This window comes from Tamandua tetradactyla, chromosome 9 (genome assembly GCF_023851605.1).
Source record: "Tamandua tetradactyla isolate mTamTet1 chromosome 9, mTamTet1.pri, whole genome shotgun sequence".
Classification (NCBI taxonomy): domain Eukaryota; kingdom Metazoa; phylum Chordata; class Mammalia; order Pilosa; family Myrmecophagidae; genus Tamandua; species Tamandua tetradactyla.
This window is the reverse complement of record NC_135335.1, coordinates 17,882,553-17,901,248: the sequence shown is the minus strand read 5'-3', so window position 1 is coordinate 17,901,248 and position 18,696 is coordinate 17,882,553. Positions and strand designations below refer to the sequence as shown.

At 39.8% G+C, this 18,696-nt stretch overlaps 1 protein-coding gene and 1 pseudogene across 1 annotated transcript; both read right to left on the bottom strand.

The window, feature by feature from the left end:
* Positions 1-769: 769 nt before the first annotated feature.
* Positions 770-1,708, bottom strand: LOC143645555 (olfactory receptor 5AN1-like). The gene has a single exon (XM_077114846.1). It carries the CDS (start codon positions 1,706-1,708, stop codon positions 770-772), a length of 939 nt encoding a protein of 312 aa, XP_076970961.1.
* Positions 1,709-9,066: 7,358 nt separating this feature from the next.
* On the bottom strand, positions 9,067-10,013 carry LOC143645554 (olfactory receptor 5AN6-like; annotated as a pseudogene).
* Positions 10,014-18,696: the final 8,683 nt, after the last annotated feature.

The window sequence follows — 18,696 nt, the reverse complement described above, 5'->3', positions numbered from 1 at the left end:
TTTACTACAGGATGTGAGATGGGCTTGAAAAATCAACTCCCATCAGAATTCCCAATGAATTACAGCTATGAAGATTAAATCATCAGACTCAAAATAATGACAATGACGGATCATACCCCACTTTACATTCTTTTTAATGATCCAAATCACTTTCCCCTCCCTAGGCTAGGGCTGATCAAGAGGTGGACATGATAAAAAAAAAACTTCTTAGATGATTAGCACTAAAAGAATCTTAGGCAAACCTTAGATATCGAATAGCGCTTTTTCCAGCAATCACAACCAGGCCAACAAAGTGGCATCCCTTCCCTCTGTTCGTTCTCATCATGTCAGAAACACAGAAGAATGAATGGTCACCAAATGTCTGCATTCTGCTGCATTAGAATATTTAGCAGACAAGGTTTCTAGACCCTTGTGGGACTTTGGTAATGCCAATCCCTAATTAGGAGGCCTGATATTGAGATCTAAGAGGGGATAAGAAGCAAAAGCACTTCTAAACCTTGGGTTTCACAAATAATTGTGGCTAGATTAATACATCTATTTCATTCCCCAGAAGTAGGATAAACATAATGAACCTCCAGGAATTAAAGATGAGGTGTTTCTGTGGTGTTACCTAATACTTTTGTCCTTAATGGCATATTAACTGTTTCCAATTATGTCCTTATATATAAGCTTTATGAGTTTCATTAATTTCCATTTGTGTGCATATTATCGTGGGTTAAGGTGATTGCTTCTGAACTGCCAAATCTATCGCTCATCTCAGAATTGTGACTTAGAAGTGTCCTCTCTTCTTTTGCAACCTCTTCAAAGCATCTTTAATGTCTCTGTTCCTCAGACTGTAAATCACTGGATTCAACATCGGAATGACCACAGTGTATAAGACTGATGCAATTCTATCAAAGCTGGAAGAACCACCAGTGCTGGAACTCAAATAGACATAGATAACTGATATGTAGAAGAGGGAAACAGCTGTCATTTGAGAAGCACAGGTGTTGAAAGCCTTAGACCTGCCTTTAGCTGAAGTGATCTTCATGATGGACTTAACAATGTAGATGTAAGATATCAGTATAATTAGGACATTTATTATCCCATAGGTTATTGTTAATATAGCAACGATGACTTGTACAAAAAAAGTGTCAGTGCAGGACAAGTTTAACAGTTGAGTCATGTCACAGAAGAAGTGGTTGATAAGCCTAGGCTGACAGAAGTGGAGCTGAAGTAAAGCACACAATTGGGACAAAGAACCACAGAGTGCAGCCGAATAGACTCCAAGTGCCATCTGACCACAGAGTCTGGGTGACATGATGGATGAATAAAGCAGTGGCTTACAAATGGCAGCATATCGGTCATAAGCCATGGCAGTCAGGAGACAAGCATCACTCAGTCCCATGGTTGAAAAGATGAAATACTGGACTATGCAGCCCACAAATGTAATTGTTTGCTGCTTCTGGAAAAAGGTGAGGAGCATTCTTGGGATTGTGGAGGTAACATAGCAGATATCTATGAAGGACAGATTACTGAGGAAGAAATACATGGGTGTGTGTAGGTGGGAATCCATCCTTATTAAGATGATGAGACACAAGTTCCAGGTCACAGTTGTGATGTAGGTCACCAGGAATATAATAAAGAGTGCTGCTAAGATCCTGGGAAAATCTGAGAATCCCAGGAGGATGAAATAGGTGATCTCTGTACTATTTTCTTCTATGGTCATTAACTCAGTGCTTCTAAAATCAGAAAGAAAGCAACGAAATAATTGCTGAGTGAGGTACTATGACTGCATCATTTTTGCATGTGTCAAGTTTTTCCTAAATTTATCTCTTGAAAATAAATACCTTGATGCTGTTCTGATGAGAAGAATCGATCTTTTAATTTTGAAGTAGTCAAGAAGTCACGACTCAGCAGTTTAAGATCCAAAATAATTTGTGTGCTCCTATGAGAATTAAGATAATATTGAAGAACTTGAATGGAAGCTTAAAAAAACCTCTTCTATCAGAAATGCTATGATTATTAAACGTAAGGTAGAGATCTTTGGTTAAATTAAATGCATTTGTAGAACTTTTAAATCAATATATAACTGTTATTTTATCATCATACCTGTAAAAGTGGCATCTTCCTAGAATAATTTTGAAATAGATCTTCTTTCCTAGATTTTCAATGAGATTTCTAAGATATGTTTTTTTTATTCTTGAGAATATTGTAGCCCCACTATATGGTAACTTTTCAAACCACTACAAGTATATTTAATACAACATCTGCAAACTGGCCTGAAAAATAACATCATAAATTTTAATTCTGATAGATTTGTTATGGCAGAACCATGTGTAGCCAGTAAATTTATTCAACCAGTCCTCTATGGGGGACTTAATATTAAACATTCTAAAGATGCATGAGTTTAGTTCATCATTGACCTCACCTATTGTCTAAATGTTAGAACGTTTGCCTATTGGAAAATAGCATAGAACCGCAGTTAAGTTGAGTTTGGGGTCATATGCTCTCTCGTTATGAACATGTCCCCGGGGCATAAACACACTAAACACAGATTTACTCACAATAAAGTGAAGCCTATAAGATCCCCTGAACTACAGAGTTATGGGAGAGTTTTAAGAAGAAATGATTCAAGTGATCAAGCACAGTTCAATACATCATAATTGTTCAACTGTAGCTGGCTTAGAGAACCCCATGGCTGACAATTCCAACGATGCTAAGATTAATAGTGATCAACTAGGTGAAAATGAGTCAAACTGTGAAGTAATTGCTTGCTCTAAAATTCTTCACTTTTAAATAATATTCAATGAGAGAGGCAGCCATCATTAAATGAAGTTCATGTAATCAAACATACCCAGAAGAGTGAGGAGTTTTGCATTGTTTTCATCATTCATGATGAAATGTATCCAAGAATTTCTGTTTAAATTTGGTGGGCAAGAGGAAAAAGAAAAAAAAAACCTGTATATACTCACTCTCTCTGATTAACGCCTTTGCATGTTTCACCATACAATCTGGAGAAGAAAATGTAGCTGAAATGAAAAGTATATAGAAATTTACTGTATAGTAAAATGCAGATCTGATACATCTTGCACACTTGATCTTGTAAGGACATTGTGAATTTTCTAGGATATGCCAGGTTCAAATTGAAGTAAAGAAACCATGAGAATTTTTCTTATTAAATAAGAGCAACGTAATCAAAGGCAGATAAGAAGGGACAGTTGGACCAACACTACCTGTGCTTGGAGTGGTCATCTCTGATACCTGTGTTCCTCAGTGTATTGTCTCCAGATCCCCAGGGTCTTTAAACATGACACTGGAGAGATATTTAAAGACTTTGAAAAGATCTAATGAAATCGTACATGACTACTTTCTTCTATCATTAGATAACATTATGTGAACAGTGACTCAGTTTGTGTCTTGTACACAAAAATTATGAAGTCAAAGTTGTGTCCTTAAATGGAAATCAAATTATTATTATTTCAAAAATGAAATCCTCAGGGGCAAAAATTAAGTTAAAACAAGAGCAGAGGAAGTTGAAAAACATAGACATACATTTTTCAAAAATCTCTTCTTTTAAACCCAGTAAATTAGTTTTGATTTAACTCAGCTTTTACAGTATGTCAGGTTTTCAGCATCATCTCATTTAATTCTAGAGGCTTCCATTTTCCATTTACAGGTCAAAAAACAGATAGAAATATAGTTCAAGGTCACATTCTTAAGATATTACAAAACTAGTATTCAAGACCCTACCTGATCCGAGTATCACCTGAAATTTTATGTTGATGTTATTCTTTGCATCGAAGATTGTAATGCTAAAAAATTTATATATTCTTAGAGAATTAAGTTAAGGATGTTAACAACACATGAGTAAGATTTCTAAGCAGAGTGTGTAGAAGTGGAGATTCCACAAAAAATAATTGAAGCAGAGATTGTTGACCATATACTGTGCTCCACATAGGTTCTGCTGGGAGATAATGAGATGATGTAGAATCCTCTGGCCTCAGTAGCTCCTGCTTTCTGAATTTAATCCAGAGCCCACAAGAACGCAGGGTTCTTTACAAAGTTATAATTGCTCATTTCTTTTCCAAAGGTATTTTCCATGTGGGCCTTATTGCACCCCAAGATCTGCCCTTTTGGCATGAAAATAGCTGTCCACTAACAAATAATAGCAGGAGAGATTCGCACAAAGGCGGATTCTCTTAAATGCATGGCTAAGAGCAGAGGTGAGAGGAGGAAAGGCAATTAGAGGGAATATGCTCCCCAGATAATTGCTTTCTGGTTTCAGAGTTGTCATGGAGCTTTTCTCCCTACAAATTTCATACCCCACTTTGCCATGTCCCTGCTGGATCCTTCCCTCACTTCCCTGTGCTTCTAGCATGTTTGTGGGCTTTTCTTTGTCATTTTGAAATCATTTGCACTAGAAATGGCCTACACTTGTCTAGCTCACTAACCTCAATTTTAAAGAGAGGTATTTGAAGCCAGAGAAGCTATGGGGTTTGGTAAGGATGACATAAATATTGTTATATAATATATGATAATATATTATTATATTGTATGTAATTTCACTGTTTGCAAAACACTTTTACTTTAAATAGATACATACAAATATCTTCTCATATACCTTACTTGATTCACTCATCACATCAGCCTGTAGACCATAAAGGACATTACATGCTGTGCATTACTGAGGAAATTGAAGAACTAAGAAACACAAATAAGATAGTACTTGTATGTTCTGTCTAAGAAAGACTGTAATGATTTAATCATTTCAAATGACCAGTTTCTTTACCAACTTTTGAAGAAATAAAACTAAGTATGATATTCAGGCACAGTGGAAGAACAGCAGAGGGAATCCATTTGGTCAGTAAGACCATTTATGCTACAAAAATCAAACTTTGTAAGATTTGAGATAGATCGTTGCCTACACTGAAAAACATGGCAAGCCTCAAAATGCTCTATGTTCTACTTGTAAATGGGATAATTTATTACCTGCCAGATTCTCATGGGAATAACAAATCATCAAATAAATGCAGTAAAAGCATATAAAGCATAAAGTGTTGCAAAAATGATGAGGAAATATGTATGAAACCTGGCCCACAATCTCCAGCATGGAAAAAATAGATTTGTTTAAAATTTTAAGTTCTGGTCACTGGCTCTGAATTTCCGTATTGTCCCCAGTTGTTGTTGCTCTGATGCTTCATTCTCAAACTTAGAGCATTAGATAATCTAGAGGGTTTGGAACCCTGGGGCCCATTTCCTGACTCAGTAGACATGTTTCAACACCCTTCTTGAGGTCTTGCACAGCTCAGAGGTGCTACTTTGAGGCATGCTCCAGACCACTTACACTCTGGAATTTCTGAACTTTGACTTCTCCCTACCTTTTCAAAATCTCCCTAATCCTTGAGTTCAAAGGTACCCACTTTCTATTATGCTATCTGTTTCCCATCTCTTCTTAGAATTTCTTTTCTTCCATAGGTTCAAGGTGTAAGGTAGAGAAAACAATGTACCTTGAGACTAATCATGCCAAGTCTCCCTCTAACTTCACATTACCCACCTCTCCCTCTCTCTCTCTCTCTCTCTCTCTCTCTTCCTCTTTCTTCATTTTCAGACTAATGAATAGAGCCTTCACTTACAATTACTTTTAGTTTTCAATATATTTAATTTTAATCATGATTCTAATTTATTGGAATATACAAGTGTTTAACAATAAAAGAATATATAAGAAATAAAGAAAATCAGGAATGGAAAGAACACATTACTTGGCACTCTGGGTTCCTCTCAGTTCTATATATAGACTATTTACCTGTGCTACTCTTCTCAGAGCATAGTCTCCCTTTAGCATTTTATCTACCTTGGTTATACTCTAAGAGACAGGTCATTTGAATTGTATACAATATCAATGTCCCTGCCTCAGACAGATGGTAGCAACCAATCATGATGTTACCAGGAATCCCAGGAAACAGGTTTTCACTTTTGGTCCTTGTTTAGCTGCTCATGTGACCTGCAAAAGTCAAATGCACGTTGTTACTTCCATCTTCCTTAGCAGAATAATACAACTCACGTAATATTCTTACTGAGATAAATTTTCACACTCTTTATTACCCTTTATTTCCCTATCCTTATTAAACAGACTGTAGGTCAGATGGTTTAACATGGAGAGAAGGATGACATGGAATACTGAGAAAACATCTCCTACCCAACAGAGTGCCTAGAGCTGGGATGCATGTACACAGAGAAGGCTGAGTCATAGGAGACTACCACAGCTGCCTGGTGGGGGACACAGGTATTGGGGGCCTTGATATGAAATTACTAAAGACATCTTTAGGATGAAAGGTACAATGATACCATAAGAAGAGAGGATAAGTACAGACCTAAGCCCAATAAACATGATTACAGGATGAGTAATCCACTGGTTGATGAAGGGATTTAAGCAAGACAAGGAAACCATCTGAGGTAAGTCATAGAAGAAATGTTGAATGACATTCTGCCCACTAAGTAGAGATGAAAGCAAGAGACAACTGACTTACTAACTAAACCACTCACACATCCATCAAACATCTTCCCACAGGAATCATACTGGAGAAGGTCATTAATAGTGACATACCTGTCATAGGCCATGGGGTATGAGATAGCATTCAGCCAGTTCCATCCACACCAGAACAAAATAATCAGTAGCACAGGCACGGAAGGACATCACTTTCTCATCTTTACAGAAGACCGAAAGCACCCTTGGACTAATAGAAGAATGGCCTATGTCTATAAATGTTAGGAACCAGAAAAAATAGAAACAGGCACATGGGTGTATGCAAGTGGGAGTCTATCCTAATTCAACTAGTAAGACCCAAGCTCTAGGTGAAGGTAACAATGTAGATCCCTAGGAGAACTGGAAAAATTATCACTTGCACTTGTTTTCATCTGAGAATCACAGGAGAACAAACAAGGTCAAAGAATTTGTGGTTTCCATCCCATTCCATGAACCAGCAAGGTGCTATCTACTGAAGAAAATATGAAAGAAAGAAACAGAATTATTGAAAAAAAGAAGTAAAACTGTTACTTTTTTCAGAATGAAACTGAATAATTTTAAAGCCTTAAATCATTAATATAGAGTTAATCTATGTATTCCTTATGAATTTACCAAATTTACCTGAAAAAATTATATCCATACTGTTCTAATTTGCTAGCTGCCAGAATGTGTTATACTAGAAATGGAATGGCTTTTAATAAGGGGAATTTAACAAGTTGCAAGTTTATAGCTCTAAGTCCACAAAAATGTCCCAATTAAAGCAAGACTATTAAAATGTCTAATCTAACACGTCAGGGAGACTTAACTTGGTTCAAGAAGGCCAATAAAGTTCAGGTTTTCCCCCTCAACTGTAAAGGCACTAGGAGAACATGCCAATGTCTGGTAGATTCCTGTCTAGGTCTCTTGCTATATGAAGCTCCCCTGGGGATATTTTTCTTCTTCATCTACTTAGGTCGCTAGCTGGTGGAATCTCTGCTTCTTGTGGCTATGTCATTCTCCAACTTTTTCCAAAGTGCTTCTTCTTTTAACAGATTCCAGTAAAGTAATCAAGACCCACCTGGAATGAGGGAATCACATTTCCCTACAATGAAAGGTTAATACCCACAAGTGGGTGAGTCACATCTCTGTGGAGATAACCCAATCATGTTTCCAACCTACATCATTGAATAGGTATTAAAAGAAATGGTTGCTCCCACAAGATTGATTAGGATTAAAACATGACTTTTCTAGGGTACATAAGTCCTTTCAAACCAGCACACATATGGTCTTGTTGCGTTTTCAGAGAAAAGATGCTAAACAGTCATCACTGGTACATTATTTCCTAATATGTCTTATTTTCAGATTCTCCATAACAGATTTGGCAAATGTGTGAGACTTGTGGATAGGCAAAAAAGATTATACTGCCACCTCTCTATGTGGTGAAACAGAAAGAGTTTACTCAGCCTAATTTATTATTAACTTGATGTTTGGAGAAGCCTCTGATTCATGCTGAGCCCCATTCATGAAATGAGGAGGGTGGATCTGATGCTCTTTAAAATCTCCTTGAGAACTACCATTCACTTGATCTGTAATCAGGAAATGTTGATATTTCTGAAAACAGACTTTTTCCACAAACTTCCTGGAATGATATAGAAAGCAGAGTTGGATGATTGGAGGAGTCAAAGCCAAGGGTCAGTAGTTAGGAATTATATACAACTTAACTTTATATATAGCTTAATGATTGATTGACACTAGGAAGGCTGCTGAGACCTGAAATAAGACAAGGTTGAAAGAACTAGGAGGTTTCCATTGTCACATGAGCATATTTCCTCTCCCTAGTTCAGAAATACTTACGAGTTAGATAATTTCGGTCAATGATTGCTGATCTCCTTTAGTTAGCACTTCCTTTGAAAATCTAAGGGAGACTAGATCCTTGATTCACCAAAATGAAACTGCTTGCTACATATTCAAATAATTTTACTGGATTTTGAGTCACACTGAAGTTTGTCCAAGGTTCCATGTTAAAGACTTCATCTTAAATTTATTGAAGTTCAGGATATTTGTTAATTGGCATGAGGATTGGGTTACTGGGGCAGGACTTAAGTGTGATTTTTTCTCACTTTTACATTATGTCCTATTCAGGGAAGCAAAAGCACTAGGTCTTCAGAATAAATGATAAGTCACCAGAAGTATATTTTTCCATCTGGCAGAATATTCCCTTCAAGATGGTTCAGCTGCTATTCTCTCTATGGAATCATTATAACAATTCCCAAGAGAAACAAATATTTATTTAGATGAACCAAAATTAGGAAGAAAATCATGGGGATTCTTAAAAAAAACACTTGCTGTAAAAATTAGTCTGGTAGTTGCTATAAGGATAGAAAAGAAATTTGGAAAATTTCCTAGAACAAGGCTGGAACATTATTGCAATAAAATGTACATATGAACTACAAATACTTGTCAAGACTAGCCATCAAGATGTCTTCCTTCTCTTTAAACATTTCCAGTAAGAGCTTTTATCATTTATAATTTTCAGACACTACTGTATACTTTGTATTCTTGCCCTCAGAGATACCCTGTAATCAATAATGCCATGAGAATATTCTCATCCTTTATCTATTTAGTGTGTCTTTGATTTCCTTGTTTCTTAGGCTATAAATAAAAGGATGCAATATGGGGATAACCACATTGTATACAGCAGAAGCCAGCTTCTTTTGGTTAAGGAAATCATCCAAGGTAGGACACAAAGATGCCTGAGCCAGAGTAGATGGCCTATGTCATTAGGTGAGAAGCACAGGTGGTCTTGGCCCTTGGCCCTTCCTTCAGCTGAAATGATCTTCAGAATGGTGGCAACGATATGACCATAGGATGTCATGAAAACCGGGACAGACAGATGGAAATTCAAAGACCACCATGATCACAGAGGTGATGACTTATGAGACAAATGTTTCACAGCAGGACAGGGTCATCAGTTGATGCAGGTCATAGAAGAAGTGGTTGAATGATATTTGGCCCACAGAAATGGAGCTGAAGTAAGCCACACACTTACATAAATGAGTTAAAGAATCCAGTTATACAAGATCCTGCCACCATTTGCACACAGAGGATGGGATATATGATGGCTGTGTAGAGCAGAGTTATAAATGGCAGCATTTCAATCATAAGCCATGGCTGCCAGCAGACAGCACTCGATCAGAGCCACACTTGCAAAGAAAAAGTACTGCATGGCACACCCCATAAGGAAGATGGATTTATGCTCCTGGACGAAGTCTGAGAGCATTTTGGTTGTTGTTGTGGGAACATAGCAGATATCTAAGAAGGAAAGTTTATTGAAGAAGGAGTACATGGGTGTGGCCAGGTGAGAATCCATCTTGAGTAGGATGATGAAACCCAGGTTGCAGGACATTGTCATGAGGTAGATCCCAGGGAATGTTGAAAAGAGGACAACTGAGAGCTTTGGAAGTTCAGAGAATCCCAAGAGTGTCAATCTATTAACTGTAATGCTGTTGCCTTCTTCAGCCATTGCCATGTTACTCCTGAAATATTATGGAAAGAGGAAAAGAAATTCCTTGTAATTCCACTTTGCTCAGACTATTAAAACTAAATGCATGTATTTATCACATAACTAATTTTGGGGTACTGTAACAGCCTGAAATAAGAATTATTGTGTCTTATACTTAGCTTTTATAGTCAATTAGAATAAAGAATCCCATGTAAACCACATAGGAACATTTCTGAAGCTCCTGAACTTCCCACACCAGGTCAGAAATGAGATGGGAGAAAAAATCTTAAAAATGTAGGATGGGAGAGAGTGAAAGATCATTCTATGTAAATACAAGCATTTTGTAAAAATTTTACTAGTAAGTATAAACTAGAATTAGAGCATTTTGTTCCACAAATCATTAACCCAAAATATTGCTTCTGAAAATAGACTGCTGTTACACTAAAGAAAGTTGGTGTCAGGTTCTGAGGATGAGATCTTGTGCCATAAATACAGCTGAACCAAACATAAACTTTAGTTCTCAAATTAATGCTGTCAAAAGAATGAGCAAAGTAGAAACTACTCATGTAGTATAATCAAATATGATATCCAGAATTGTATACTTTTCTTTGTACAAAGGCTATGTATTCTGGGTGTCTTTTTTTTAAAGGAAACATTTCTTTAAATTATGCACTTAATGCAATAGAGAAACTGGATTGTTTCTGTTTATAAAATTGTTCCATTTGAAATATGGTCACAAAAATCTGGGGGTATTTCTCTTGTATATGATATTCTTAGAGGTAATAATGCACGATCTTATTTTAACCCTTCAATTATGTATTTGACTTTTAAGTATGTGCCATATCATAGGATCCATCTCCTAAAAAGTTGGCCTATAAATATCGCTGTATAATTTTCTTTGGTCAGAAATATTTGGAATAAATGGTGTCACTTGGGTCATGATTTTCTTTAGTGCCATTTAGGAAACAATTGTGTTGTGTCTTTTCAATTAGTTGATGTTCCAAGGTCTTCTATTTGTATAATGCAACAGGATACTTTCCAGTTGTAACACTTTAAATTTGTGGAAGATTCTTCTGGAACCCATTTAAGCAAAATTAGATGTAAGGTCCTACAGAAACACATTTCATTTAAGAGAAAAAACCAACATTTTCAAGCTAGTTTAATCTATCACAGATAATTATGTCTACTATCTGAACCTTCCAGAGTTTGCAGTGTTGACACTGTCATTTGTGCTTTTTGTGTAGTAGTTGGATAAAATTGGGTAGCTAAACTTTTCAGTCCCATGTGCCTCCCAAATAGAAAACAGCAGTTATTGTAAATTAAGACTTGAATACATGATATAGAAACTGTCCTGCATGTTTTGCAAACAAGGGATATTTTCCAATTAAGCACCTGAGACTTCAGTTTTCTGCTGAACACCGCTGTTTAAAATAGCACCACCGAAGGGGGGCAAATGATTGTTGTACACACATTGAATTACTTTATATAGTCTCATTTGAGATAATTGGTGTAAGAATCGACTTTCTTTAACACTAGGAAACATCAAATAAAAATGAGAATAAAAAAATTATTTGTTCTGGTTTGCTAGCTGAGGGGATATGATATACCAGAAACCGAATGGTATTTAAAAGTGGGAATTTATTAAATTGCAAGTTCACAGTTCTAAGGCATGCAAATGTCCCAACTAAAGTAAATCAATGAAAATGTCCTAATTAAGGCACCAACAAGAGGTTACCTTCCCTCAAGAAAGGCTGATAAAGTTCATGGTTTCCATCTCAACTGGAAACACACATGGTGAACATGACGTCTGCTAGCTTTCTCTCCAAGTTTCTTATTTCATGACATTTCCCCAGGGGCATTTTCCTTCTTATCTCCAAAGGTCTCTGGCTGTGTGGGCTCTCATAGTTCTCATGATTCTCTCTCTTTCTCCAAAATGCTTCCTCTTTTAAAGGATTCCAGAAAACTAATGAAAGGTTAATATCCACAACTGGGTGTGTCACATCTCCACGGATACAACCTAATAAAGTTTCAAATCTACAGTACTGTATAGGGATTAAAAGAAACAGCTGCCTCCACAAGATGGATCAGGATTAAAACATGGCTTTTCTAAGGTTACATAATCCTGTCAAACTGGCAATGAAATGTTGTAACAATAATTAAAAAAATTAATTAGCTAATAAAACTTTTAGAAACGTTTGCATTTTCCCTATGATCCAGCCCATAAGTTAAATGATTACACCTAAAATGGATAATAGAAATAAGGAACTTTCACATATTCTCCTATTTCTTAATATTTTAGGAGCATTTTATTGAAATATAACCAAACACAGAAAATAATATATTATTTTAATTAACAAACTAGTACATGTTAATATTAATTAACATGTAGAGATCAAACTACATTAGTTTTGTTTTAAATATATATTTATAAACAACTACCCCTTGATTATGCATAAATTGAAAGTGTGGGAGGACTTTTAAAAATAAAAATTAAAAAAGAGGAATCAAATATTATGTTGAGGTCATATGTGGAAGACTAATTACTCAATCCAATGTTTTAAATTGTTCAATAAAATATCTTAGAAATCTTCTCAAATGCACCATTAGGTTGGAAAAACAAGTGAGTATTAATCAAAACAAGCACAAAGTGGGAACAACACAGAAGTGTAATAGAACAGTAATCTTGGATTTAGCATTGAAGACATTTTTCAAACTCATTGGAATTGCTCCAAAGGATTCAGGGACCTGGACTAGGAAGCAGTCAAGGTGTAAAGACTGAGAGGTGTAAAACTGGAGGTCCAAAGTAATACACAATTAAAAGAAAGATAATTAGTGAAATAATTATCCTCTCAAAGAACTGCAAGGAAAATTCTGTCTAAAACTCCGGCAGTGAGTGGAGAGAATGAAATTATGTTTCCCTGTGAATATTGAACTATAAGCCATTTCATACCACTGAGATGCCTGGTGCTGTACAATATCACACTATTTAGAAAGCCTGAGAAACATAAAATTGAAAATTCTTTTTAATGATGTCCAGGATAGGCAAATATGACCAGCATAACCAGTTCATAGCCTACTTGGTAGAAGCTTGCTATGAGATAAGGAGTTTGTGTCAGATTGTAAATGAATTCACCACTTCATTCATGAATAAAGTACTTCTATTAGAAAGTGAGAATTGAACTAGCCAGTGTGCTTAATGCTGTAGTGTGGCATAATTTTATTCTAGGCCTGGTGGCTTAGTCTCTTTCTCTCCCTCCCTCGCCATTTTGGCACGTCTGGTTCTTCTAGACCTCTGAATTACAGGCCTCACCGGCGACTAGTGATGATGCAGCCTTGTCTCTCTAACCCTATTGGTCTTCTCCTTAGTCCTCCACCTACCCAACATCCTCTGCTACGGGTACACTCAGGAACAGCATCTCTATGGTCACAGTCACTCATCCGTCCTCCCTGTGTGATTGGCTACCCTCCCCTGGAGTCCACGCCCTAACTCCGCCTCTCCTCAAACTGTATATAATCCAGGGCTCACCGAGCCTCATGGTCTTTAGCTACTGGTGGCCCTGGCATAAGCGTCTACCAACAATAAAGCTACCTCACTTTATGCCTTAATTGGCTCGGCCTCCAGTCCTTTAGACCTGCAGCGAGGTCTCCTGCGCGCGCCCCTTGGACCCAGACCCCCGGCTTGAGCCCCTTTTCTGCATGCGGCAGTGTCGTCTAGCAAGCAGTGAGAAGCTGAGGAGTAGAGGTTCCCCAATAGCTTAGCGGTTGGGCAAACCGCAAGTGGCACCCAACGTGGGGCACCTCTCTCCTCACCCGGCGAACTCCCACGGCACCCTAGGACCTCGTCCAAGGTAAGCGCCCTCGGCACTAGCCACCCAAATAAACTCCAAAGGAAGTCCTAGGCCCTAACCGGAGTGACTAGTTGTCTCCCTAAATTTTGGTGAACATGGGTAGCAGAATTACTCGGCAGCAGGCACCACAGGTCCATGCCCTAGCGGCACTTTTAGACATTCATAAATGTAAAGTCTCTGTTAAGCAGCTGCAGGTTTATTGGGATCTCCTGCTTCCTTTTAACCCGTGGCTGGTGACTTGCCACCTGTGGAGTACAGATACTTATGATCAGCTAATTGCTAGAGTAATGGACAAAATGGAGCACGAGGGTAAGCGTTTCCCCCCGGGGTTGCTCCCCACTCTCATTGCCATTCGCTCCTGCCTTCAGGGCTCCTCGCCGCCGACAGACGGCCGCCTGGCCCGAGCGATGGCCGCGGAGACTGATGGCTCAGATTCTGAGTCAGACTCGGTTGCCGAGTCGCTGCTCGATCAGCTTAATAATCAGCTGGAGGTAGATCCTCCGAGGGATACAAATGGTGGCCTTCCGGCTTCTTCCTCGAGTAAAGAACAAAGCCACAGGAAGAACCTCTACCCCGCCCTCCCGAAAGGGAGTGGCCAGGAGCCATCTTGTAACTCAGTCCCTCCCAACCCACTTCTGCCTCCTCCGGAGTTAAAAAAGTGGAACGACACTTCCTCGGCCCCTACTCTCACAGGGGAGGAGCCTGGTCCACCATCTTATGCCCCTCCTCTGCCATTTTCTAAGGGGGAGGAGCCTAATCCACCATTTTGTGAGACCCGTCCATCATTTTGTGACTCCGGGGCCACGGCCGCTGGCCCAGTCTGGCCTGGTAGCCCACCTGTTCAGTCCACTGCAGCGGCATGGCCTACTGAGCCCCAGCGGCCCCTCCCACTGCCCGTGGTTGGATGCTTCCCTATGAATCTCCAGCCGACGCAGCAGCGCCCACTTGCTTGGTATCCTCACAGTGCAGAGGCAATCAAGCAACTGCGCAAAGCGGTCAAGGAAGATGGGTTTGCGAGTCCATACGCGACCCACCTGCTAGAGGAAATGTCCATGCAGCTTAACACACCTCATGACTGGACAACTCTAGCCAGAGCTATTCTCACCCCAGGCCAGTATGTTGATTGGAAGGCGCACTTCAATTCAGAGGTCGAGCGGGTTGCTCGACAAATAGATTACCCAGGAGGGCCCCCGGGCCTTGGCATCCCTCTCGAGTCTTTCCTCGGGAGCGGTCGGTACTTCGACCCAGTGGTCTATGCCGCTGCCCCGTATGGGTTTTGGGTTCAGTTACGAGAAGTAGCCATGCAGGCCTTCCATAGTTGTTCAGCCTCCAGACTAGAACAAATCACCAAAGCAGTAGGACCAAATTCGGCAGTAAAACCCAAATATCAGTCTCCTTCCATACCTACCAGACGAACCACTGCTATACCAGCCCAGCCTACTGTGGCATCCCATATCTTTACTTTATCCTTGAGTTCTAGTGCTTCTCCTCCCGCTGGTACCAGAACCCCCTTAGACAACAGAATGTTTAACTTAATTCTGGGAAGTTATGAAGCATTAAACAACACCAATCCAAATTTTACTAAAGAATGTTGGTTATGCTTGCAGTCTAGTCCTCCATATTATGAGGGGATTGCTGTCAATGGTACCTTTAATGTTAGCAAGTCCTCAAATTCTTGTGATTGGCATAGTGGCCTAGGACTTACCCTCCCTGAAGTATCGGGTAGGGGCACTTGCATTGGCACGCCACCGGCAGGCTTCCAGGGACTTTGTAGTAGAAATGCATCCAATGAGTTCAATTCCTCTGGAAACACTTACCTAATTCCTTTGCCAGGACTTAAATGGGCATGTAGCACGGGTCTAACACCCTGTGTCAGTACTAGTGTTTTCAACAACTCACAGTTTTGCATCCTAGTACAGGTTTTGCCGAGAGTTATCTACCAGTCAGCCGATGATTTTGAGGAAGTCATGGAAATGAAGCACCGACACAAAAGAGAAGTAGTCTCTGTAACCTTAGCAGTACTGTTAGCTGCCTGAGTGATGGCCGGGGTGGGCACAGGCACTGCAGCCATAGTTCAGGGGAATCAACAGATGGCTCTTTTAGAGTCTGCTGTTAATGAGGACCTAGCGTCTATAAAGCAAGCCATGGAAGCTCTGGAAAAATCTTTAACATCCTTGTCAGAAGTTGTGCTTCAAAATAGAAGGGGCCTTGACTTGTTTTTAAAGGAAGGAGGGCTGTGTGCAGCCTTAAAGGAAGAGTGCTGTTTTTATGCAGATCACACAGGGGTAGTCAGAGATTCCATGAGGAAATTGGGAGAGAGATTAGAAGCTAGGGAAAAAAGATTAAGAGAACACCAAGGCTGGTTTGAAAATTTATTTGCCCAGTCGCCATGGCTAACCACCTTAATCTCTACTATAGCAGGGCCTTTGCTGGTGCTTTTGTTGGTATTAACCTTTGGGCCATGCATTTTATCAAGAGTAATGGAATTTCTGAAGCAGCAAATACACAGAGTGGATAGGGAGATTGCTCACATTCATTACCTGCATTTAAAAGGAGAGCGCGTGTAAGCCCCCCGTGATTGCATAAAATAAGTTCTCCTTTTAAGTCTTGTTTCTAGGAATCCTGTAACAACTTGCCCAGTGCAACACGTAGGCCCATCACCGCCGCCATCGTCGCCGCTATAGCAGCCAGTACTGTTGCCACCGTGACCTTCACTCAAGCCTCTGTCACTGCGGAGACTCTCCTCAACGTGACCCAAACGACCTCTCAAGCTTTGGAGACGCAAGAAAATATCAACCATCTGATGCATAGCGCTGTGTTCAATTTACAACAGCAAAGAGACTTAATTGTTCTAAATGTAAAAGCTGCTTGTAAACTTGCCTCCTCTGTTTACGATGGGTGGTACCCCTTCACTAACATCTGTGTTACTCCTATCCCGGTTAACCATTCCATGCCCCGTCTCAAATCACGAGACTGGATCTTCACCGCATAACTAAAAACTTCTTGCTCTAGTAACTCTACCTTTCCTATGGAATTCTCATTATTGCTCCTCAACATTTCTCGTTTCTAGGCTGCTCATTCTCTGTCACTGGTCTCGAGCTGAGGCCCAGTTTTGGCTGCTGTTATGCTCAGCCTGCTCGCCCGGACTGTTCTATGGAGGAATGCAGACAAGCCCAGGTTTGACTCGCAGGCCTAGCCTCTCCTGAGGACTGATCACCCTCGGGTCGGGGACAGTGGAGGACTAGTCTCTCCTGCTTCCCCTAGGCTATAACAGTCATCGCCTGCCCGCATTCCTCACACTCCCCCACGGGGGCTGCATGTTGCCAGAGTACGTGCATCTGGGTCCACCAGATGGGCACCGCTGGGTGCGACACAAGGATCGCAGAAGAGGGTCACTCTAACAGATCTCTTCTGGCTCTTCTGGGGCACATGAGATTTGCATAAGGGTCGGCTCAGCACATACCCTTCCCCTGAAACCCTGAGCCTTGCACACAAGGGGAATCTTATCACTGCCCCTCCCAGCAAAGGTTCATGCCCACCACTTGTCACACAAGTGTGTTCTTTAAAAAGAAAAAGAGAGGAATTGTGGCATAATTTTATTCTTGGCCTGGTGGCTTAGTCTCTTTCTCTCCCTCCCTCACCATTTTGGCACGTCCGATTCTTCTAGACCTCTGAATTACAGGCCTCACCGGCGACTAGTGATGATGCAGCCTTGTCTCTCTAACCCTATTGGTCTTCTCCTTAGTCCTCCACCTACCCAACATCCTCTGCTACGGGTACACTCAGGAACAGCATCTCTATGGTCACAGTCACTCATCCGTCCTCCCTGTGTGATTGGCTACCCTCCCCTGGAGGCCACGCCCTAACTCCACCTCTCCTCAAACTGTATATAATCCAGGGCTCGCCGAGCCTCATGGTCTTTAGCTACTGGTGGCCCTGGCATAAGCGTCTACCAACAATAAAGCTACCTCGCTTTATGCCTTAATTGGCTCAGCCTCCAGTCCTTTAGACCCGCAGCGAGGTCTCCTGCGCGTGCCCCTTGGACCCAGACCCCTGGCTCAAGCCCCTTTTCTGCGTGCGGCAGTGTCGTCTAGCAAGCAGTGAGAAGCTGAGGAGTAGAGGTTCCCCAATAGCTTAGTGGTTGGGCAAACCGCACTGTAGTTGCTTTATATTCTGGGGCTAGCTTCTTTTCCTCAAATGACAAATATCTTTCAGAATGGCATCAATGTGCAGTTCACACATTGAGCAGCCTGGAAGAAGCAGAAGTAAATCCTGTTGGTGAAACTCACCCCCATCACAGATATCAAAGTATTTTCATAGACAGCATTATGAAAATGAATAGCTTACAGTCAAAACTCACTAAATACCTGAGGACCATGGCTCTATAATTGAAAGACAGCAGAAAAATCATTAGCCTAATCATTAAACTAAGGCTTTAAATAATTGAATTTAGAGGCTCAAAAACATGGTAAAGATAGAGTGTATAAATTTTAAGAGTAAGAATAGTAGTAAATGTCTATAAAGACCATGAAGTTTGAATGATTACATCAAAAGCTTAAATATTTAAGATATGAAACAGGAATAAAGTTTTTAGTGATGACCTCTGTGAAACTGGTATATAGTTTTGCATTTTATTTTTATTGGTAGTATGCTCTAATTATTTATAATGCACACTATTGATATAAGTTTTAGGATGAAAAAAGGTTATATTTTAAACTCAAGTGTGTAGTCGAAAGAAAAATGTTCCAATAAATGTTTATATGAGAAAAAATTTTTCTAAAAATGAGTGCCGTCAGAAGTTATAAAATTAAAAGCTAAAAAATAGCTGAAAGCAAAACTTGTATTTATAAGACTATCTGGCA

What these genes read in the sequence shown, in the direction of transcription:
- LOC143645555 (XM_077114846.1), bottom strand. Translation starts at nt 1,708, where the DNA reads ATGACCATAGAAGAAAATAGTACAGAGATCACCTATTTCATCCTCCTG.